At 39.6% G+C, this 8168-nt stretch overlaps 1 protein-coding gene across 1 annotated transcript; it reads right to left on the bottom strand.

Moving 5' to 3' along the window:
- Positions 1–4190: 4190 nt before the first annotated feature.
- Positions 4191–5030, bottom strand: LOC125494128 (uncharacterized). Its single transcript, XM_048637700.1, has one exon. The coding sequence runs from the start codon at positions 5028–5030 to the stop codon at positions 4191–4193; it is 840 nt and encodes a 279-aa protein (XP_048493657.1).
- Positions 5031–8168: the final 3138 nt, after the last annotated feature.

The raw sequence follows: 8168 nt of genomic DNA, 5'->3' as shown, positions 1-8168 counted from the left end.
CAACCAAAACAACAACGAAATACAACAACAAAAATCCAGCCAAACAAAACACAACAATTCCAACAACAACAATTCATAATTCCAACAAAATTATACAAACGAGTTTAAACTAAAAAAATAGCAATTTATTACAAAACATAAAGTCTATAAATTACATAAATGAAAAAAAAAAGTAATTAACCAAATCTAATTTTACAGAGAAAAAAACTAATTAATAGAAAAATGAGAAACGAAAAACAACGAAAGTTAAACGAAATTAAACCTAGATGTAGAATAATATAAAATTACAGGATAATAATCACCACAAAAATTAACAAAATCAACTAAAAACTAAAAAAAACACTTATTTCGACGACGAGTAGATCTGGGCTTCGTTGAAGTCGAAACTTGGAGGCGGTCGTTGATGGCGATGGCGTCGGCGTTGGCGATTTGTGGTTAGGGTTCTATGGAGGATGTAGCTTCGCGTTGGCGTTGGCGTTGGGAGAGGCGGCGACGGTGGCGTTGGTGTTTGAGAACGACATAGAGAGGAGGGTATGTGGTAGTGGTGTTGTTGTGTGAGTTATGAGAGGAGAGAGAGGAGGGTGTGTGGTGTTGTTGTTGTTGTTTGAGTTACGAGAGGAGAGAGAGAGGAGGGTGTGTGGTGGTGGTGTTGTTTGAGTTACGAGAGAAGAGCGACGATCAGAGAGAGGTGGGGGGGGCGATGAATTGTGAGAGAGAGGGATATTATAAGGGTTGGCTGGGGTTTGTTTCAGAAATGGGCCACGAGTTGTGGGGTTGTAAGGGAAATGGGCCATAGAGTTTTTTTAGAAAATCTGATGCGGTCTAGGAACTGCATCAGATTATTAAAAAATCGCATCGGGTTAATTAATCTGATGCGGTCCACAAGAGGACCGCATCAGATTATCCTTCCACATTTCCTTCCCATTTTTTAATTGATTTTCTGATGCGATTTTGTAAAAACCACATCTGATACTAAGTGACATATAAGGTTTTTTCCACTAGTGCTTGTGTATGTGGTACCAACATAAACCAGGTTTATGTATAGCCTTTCTCACTCCATTATAAAGTATAAACCATAAATAGCTAACGTGCATTCTCAAAAGTCATAATGTCACACTCACATTTGAACGAATGGATTGGTGAATGATTGATGTAACATAAAAACTTAAAAGAGCATCATAGACAGTTACCATAATCAATACTTCTTCTGTTTTGTTTTAAATGTAATAAAGGAATATTATTTATGAAATATAAGATATTCTTTTGTTGAATTTAAAACGAAGCGGAGGAAGTATTCATTTGATCTTTAAGAACATCAACATCAGCCAGCATGCATACACAAACTTTAATCATGTGGGTTATGAAATTTGGAAGCACTTCTTCCACTACAAACCGACTGCTAAAAGTTATTGGGGGGACTCCTTGGCTCCACCCATAGGCGGCTAAGGCCATGTGCAGGGTGAGCAACTGCACAGGGCCCCCAAAATATAAGGGGCCTAGTTTTATTAGTTGTTCTCTTAAGGGGGAAAAAAACCTAACTCTAATTACAAGTTATTCATTTCCAATTTTATAGAGTGTAATGTTGGATGCAAATTTTAAAATTTTTTTGTTTGGTGTTTCTTCTCCTCCTATTCTCCAAAAAAGACCATTAATGATCCTCCCATCTGTTCCTATTCACCAAAAAAAATGTAATTTTTATAATTTAATTTAGTACAGGGCCCCTAATTTTATGAGACGGCCCTGGCTCCACCACACCAACATTAAAAGGAATCACGACTCGTAAGTATCTACATCAGGCACCTTAAGTTTAACTAATCTCTGCCCACCTCTTAATGAGCCTATCTGATCATCTTCATCTGTCTTCTTCCTTCAATATTATCCCACGTTATTTTCTTCATCCTCAACGAGGTCCCCTCTTCAGTCTTCACAATATCTTCCTATGAGAAAAACAATACTTGGGTTTCAATCCTATATTTCTTCTTCATTTTAAAAAACCTTGTCATAAACTTCATTGGGTCATACATACTGACATAAGCCATGTCGAAGGAGAGTTTTACCATGAACAAACAAGCATAACAAATTCTATTATAAGACCAATTAATAATAGTGGAGTAGCCCATTATAATTATATGTTAGTCATTTTCTTTTTCTTTTTTTCCTAACAAAGACCTTCACATGTGGGTTTTTCTTTTAAAACGTTGAAAGTTGAAACTATATAATCAGCAGCATCATTTTACTTGGGCTTTAACTTTTAAGGAACATTTAGAGGTAATTTTCAAGAAAAGACATGAATCTTGTCAAATTTCGGCAAGGGAACGGCATTCCTTAAATGGGTATAGGAGGATTTTATCCCTTGCTCACATTTTAGTTCAGGCAATCCTTCGGACAGCTGGTGTGCATGTTTGAACATCCTGCAGGCCCGCAACTGTTTCTTTTTGGTGCACTCTTTCTCCCCTGTGTCTTTCAAGGCGTAGGCGTCATTCCATTTTTTATTGGTGATTTTTCTGTTGGATGTCTTAGTTTTCGGGTAGGTCATAGTTCAGACATTTATTGGTTTTCTATAATGTATAGTTGACCGTGCACCATTGAAATTATACTTTTTTTTTTTTTTGTTAAAAACTGAAAGAGATTGCAGCGCTTAATTTATCAGTTTATGATCGAATGTTGATCGGCCTAATGAGTACCAAAAAAAATGTCACTTTTTGGTAGATAAATTAATCCGCTTTTTCACCATATACCACTAACAAATTTTTATATTCACCATATACTCTAAATTTTTTCCAAATTCACCATACACTATTGACTTTCTAAAAAATACATCCAAATACCTTTAATAATTAAGGTGGTTAACTTTGTTAGTCATTAATGTTAATTAACCTTAAAAATCCTAATTAACCTTACAAAACTCTAACTAACCCTAAAAACCTAAGTATTATTTATTTATATCTTTTTTGTTTAACTTAGATATTGGATGATGGTTGTTGGAGGCAAATTGGTTGTTAGAGGATGATAAAAGTTGGTTGTTAGATGATTTTTGGATGGTGGATTGGTTGTTTAGGAAGATTAGATGATGAATGTTTTTCTGGTGCTAGATTAGATGATGAATGTGGCATATAAGATTGTACATGTTAATTTCTAATTATAGGGTATATCCAATTTACAAACATAGTTCTGTTGAAATTTATACAGAAAATATTATTACAGTTGCGACATTCTGCACTAGTAGAATTTTTGCTTATTGCTACAGTGGTATTGCTACGGTTTTACCCGTATGCAGCAATAAACCACAAAAGAAAGGAAAAATCAAAATTAATCATATAGATGCAGTTGTGGCTGAAAACCACAACAATATGTGTCAACGAGAATTTTTTTTCAAATTTTGCTGACTATTTGACCAGACCTATTGCTGCGGTTCTCACCCAAAACCGCAACCATATAATAAAATATTATCATAAAATAATTATTTAATAATATTTTAATCTATTGTTGCGGTTCCTAAGAAAAAGCACAGCAATAGACTTTTAAAATTAATAATAAAAAGCCTAACTAGGGTTTCTTTGTGATTCCTCTCTCACACTCATCCTTAGCGCCATTTTTACTCCTAATCTCCTCTCTTTCTCTTACCCGTCCTTCTAAACCTCAAGCCTCAAATCCTAATTTCTCCCTGATTAACGTGTTGTCGTCTGCAATATGGCCTGAGGATATGCTTTCTGTCTTCAATAATCAACCTGAGCCGCACGACAAATCTTCAGATAGTCAAGTGCGCAATAGTCTGTTGCTCTCTCATTCCTAATCTCCCATCTATCTCTCACTCCTAATTTGTTCATCATCATCATTTCCTCACGCCGGTGAAAGTAATTCGAAATTTGCATCGAAATCACCATCTTCGTATATCCCTAATTTTCGCCATTAATGGATCATATACAAGGTGCAATTGAAATAAAAATGATCCATATGAGATTTTATAAATTTGAAGTACAAATTAAGCGAAGAAGAATTCAATTTGCAGAGATTTCCGCAAAATGTCGCAGGAGTTTCAAGTAATTGAAATAAAGAAATGGAGAGAGACGGAAGAAATTTAGGAGAGAGAAAGTGAGTTTTCGGCGTGCGCGTCGCTGCAGATCGTCGTGGTACCTGCTTGGAGCAGGGGAGAATTATTTTTTTTTTTTTGACGGGGAAATCAGATTTTATTAACTAAGCATAAACTGCAAATCATCAAGAACAACCCTCCCTACTTCCGGAGGATAATCCTCCAACCATACTAGCTCCTCTACTACATTCTCACTACCCTTGGCTAGATTATGGGCAACCCGATTGCCTTCTCTCTTCACAAAAGAGAAACTAACTGAATCACAAGCCCTACTCATTACAAGAATATCATTGACTACATTTCCAAAGGATGAAGAAGGAGCTTTTCGCGAAGTGAGTTGGTGGTACAACTGAAAATTATCAGTTTCAAGGATGAGCACCTTGAACCCCGCTTCCCGAGCGATCTTGAGAGCATGTCGCATCCCTATAGCTTCAGCCACCTCCACATCAAAATTACCTCTCCATTTACGGCACGTTGCCATCACCACGTCCCCTTCATTGTCTCTCGCAACTCCACCCAACCCTATACTGTTGTCTTTGAATATAGCAGCATCTGAGTTAACTTTTATACATCCCGCAGGAGGCGCCTTCCAAAGATTGTCATATTTCTGCGCTGCAACTAACATCTGCTCATGGTCGTTTGCTTTCACATACTCCCCTGCCCTCCCCACCGAGTGTTGTATCACCTCCAACACTTCTATTTTCTTCCCCTCAAAAACCCATTTGTTTCGTCTATTCCATATACTCCACAGCACATTCCAGAAAATCTCCCACCACTCCTTCTCTTTATGGATTTGTTGGAGCTTTCCACACCACTCTCCAAAGGGTATCCCCACCCTCTCCTCCACATTCAGCCGAAGAGGAGAAAAATACCACACTCGTTTCACTTCCGGGCACCGTAAAAACATATGAGAGATGGTTTCTGCATCCTCTCCACACATTGGGCATGTAAGGTCGACAGCCAAACCGCGCCATGTTATCTGCGTATTCACTGCTACACCGCCATGAATAGATCACCATACTAGATGTTATATCTTTGGCATGACTCGGGAACTCCACAGCTTCTTCCACTCAAAGGACCCTTGCGAGTGGGAGGTAGTTGCCTTCCCCGCACTATCATCACGAAGGGACCTATAGTAAGCACTACGCACACTATATTCCCCATCTTTACTTCCTTCCCAGGTCCAGCAATCTTGCGTGTCATACAACAGAACTGGAATGCACATTATCGCTTCAACCTCCCATGGAGAAAACATCTTCCGCAATTCCTCTTCCTTCCATGTTTTATTTTCGATCAGCTCACCCACCATCGTGGGTTGATCTTCATGTATCTCTTCCCCTATAGCAACTCTCATTGGCAGCTTTGGCACCCAAGGATCACCCCAAATACGGATTGTGGACCCATCACCCACCGCTTTCCGAGCACCCTTAGTCAACACTTCTCTCGCAGACACAATAGATCTCCAGGTGTAGCTGGAGTTTGGTGGTACCGTAGCTTCCATGAATGACTTGGTGGGAAAATATTTTCCTTTCAGAACTTTTGCCACCAAGGACTCTCCCATTGTCATCACTCTCCATGCCTGCTTGGCAAATAGTGCCTTGTTAAAAACCTGCATATTCCGAAAACCCAAACCACCCTCTCTTTTTGATTTATACATTTTCTCCCATGCCACCCATACTACTTTATTTTCATCACCTCTTTGACCCTAGAAAAAGTTCCTATACACCTTCTCAATTTCCTTAAGGATAGTAATTGGTAAGGTGAAACATTGCATCGCATAAGTAGGAATAGCTTGTGCTATTGATTTTATCATAATCTCTCGCCTTGCGGATGATAAAAATTTCTCTTTCCATCCCTTCAATTTCTTCCAGACACGATCTTGAATAACTTGAAAAATCCATTTCTTAGAACCACCTATGTAAGTTGGTAGTCTAAGATATTTCTCATGGTCTTCAACTGCCTTAAAAGCTAACTTCATCTGAAGCGTGTTCTTCTTTGCAAGCTCTAAATTTCGGCTAAAAGAGACCTCGGATTTATCCATATTCAACTTCTGCCCCGAAGCTGCTTCATAGGTATAGAGAATATCCAGCACTGTATCTACCTCTTCTTCATTTGCCCGAATGAACAAAAAGTTGTCATCTGCAAAAAATAGATGGCTTATTGGGTCCACATAACGTCCCACTTTAACACCATGAATTACTTTCCGCTGTTCTGCATCTCTTAGCAAAGCCGATAAACCCTCCGCGCATATTATGAACAAAAAAGGAGATAATGGGTCCCCCTGTCGAAGGCCCCTGGAAGGAAGAAATTCCCTTGAGGGTTGACCATTAACCAGTACCGCAAACGATGCCGTCGACACACATCTCATAACAATATCCACAAATCCCACCGAAAAGCCGAACTTTACCAACATATCCTCCAAAAATTTCCATTCCACGCGGTCATATGCTTTGCTCATGTCCAACTTAAGCTCTAAAAAGCCCTTTCTGCCTGTCTTCTTCTTTCTGAGATAATGAAAGCATTCACAGGCCACCAAAATGTTATCTGTAATCAGCCTACCCGGGACAAAGCCACTTTACGACTCATGAATTACATATGGGAGGACCTTCTTTAATCGGTTAGCCACCACTTTCGACACCACTTTGTAGATCACATTACAGAGACTTATGGGTCTGTAATCCATTGGGGACTCACATTTTTTCTTTGTTGGGATCAAAACCACATGAGTATTATTTATCGATTCAATCTCCTCCCCTCGATTCAAAATTCCCAAGACCCTCTCAACTACGTCCCCACCGACAGTTGGCCAAAACGCTTGATAGAAAATTGCTGACATCCCATCTGGCCCCGGTGCCTTTGTAGGGTGCATCTGATCGAGTGCATCTTTGACTTCGGCCCCTGTATAAGTTGCTGCCAGCATATTAACATCTTCACTCCTCACTTTCTCAATTATTTTATTCACCACGTCACTCGTCTCCACTTGGCCTCCAGCCGACAAGAGGTTCTCATAATATGCTGCAAACACTTCTTGAATTTGATCCTCTTCTTCAAATTTTTGACCCGCTTCATCGTGAATTATGGAGATGGTGTTGCGCTGCACCCTTTGTTTAGCTTTTGTGTGAAAGACATCTGTATTTTTATCCCCACATTGCAACCAATCTTGCCTACTCCTTTGCCTCCAATAAAGTTCCTCCCGTCTCTCTAACTCGTCCATTCTTTCATCTATTTCTCTCATTTTTGCAATTGTCTCCTCAGTTTGTGAGTTGGCCATCAAGTTCTCCATTTGGACAGTACACTCTCGCATTTCCCTTGCAAAATTTCTGAATTTTATTTTACTCCACATCGTCAAAGCACCTGCCGTCCTACTTAGCTTACCCCTTACATCTCTGTCTCCCTCCCAGGCTTTTTTTATCACTTCAGCACAAGCATCATCTCGCAACCACATTTCTTCAAATCGATAAATTCTATTTATTCTTCTACGGGTACCCCCAGTTGCACTCTTTTTTATATGCAAGATAATAGGCAAATGGTCTGACCTACGCTTTGTAAGGTGGGAGACGAACGAACCTGGGAACATTTCCTTCCATTATGCATTGGCAAAAAAACGATCGAGCCTCTCTTGTAAATTCTGGTCCCCTCCTCTATTGTTGGTCCATGTGAAATCATGACCAACATAGCCCATATCATTGAAAACCACACTTCGTAACTGCTCTCCTAAATATTTCGGCATGATGTGTGTCAAAATCCCCACCCCCACTTTTCTCCTCAGACATCAGCATTAGGTTGAAATCTCCCCCACACACCCAAGGTCCCACAATCACCTCTGCTAGTCTTTCTAGTAGCTCCCCCGTTTTGTATTTGTGCTCATCTTTTGGATGTCCATAAAGCCCAGTAAACCTCCACCCTTCATTCGCTTCACTCTCCACTAGGACATCAATGTGGTTTATGGACAAAGATTGTAAACTAATCTTCAGATTATCCTGCCACATGAGCGCAAGGCCTCCACTACGTTTTCTACCATCTCCTACACAGCTCACTGTCAACATGTTGGGGAAATTCAGTTTGCGCTTCACCAACT

Source organism: Beta vulgaris, chromosome 8 (assembly GCF_026745355.1).
Source record: "Beta vulgaris subsp. vulgaris cultivar EL10 chromosome 8, EL10.2, whole genome shotgun sequence".
NCBI classification, from domain to species: Eukaryota; Viridiplantae; Streptophyta; class Magnoliopsida; order Caryophyllales; family Amaranthaceae; genus Beta; species Beta vulgaris.
The sequence above is the reverse complement of the archived record's forward strand: the minus strand, read 5'-3'. Positions and strand labels throughout refer to the sequence as shown.

Coding starts and splice junctions, on each gene's coding strand:
- LOC125494128 (XM_048637700.1), bottom strand. CDS start 5,030: ATGTGTGGAGAGGATGCAGAAACCATCTCTCATATGTTTTTACGGTGC.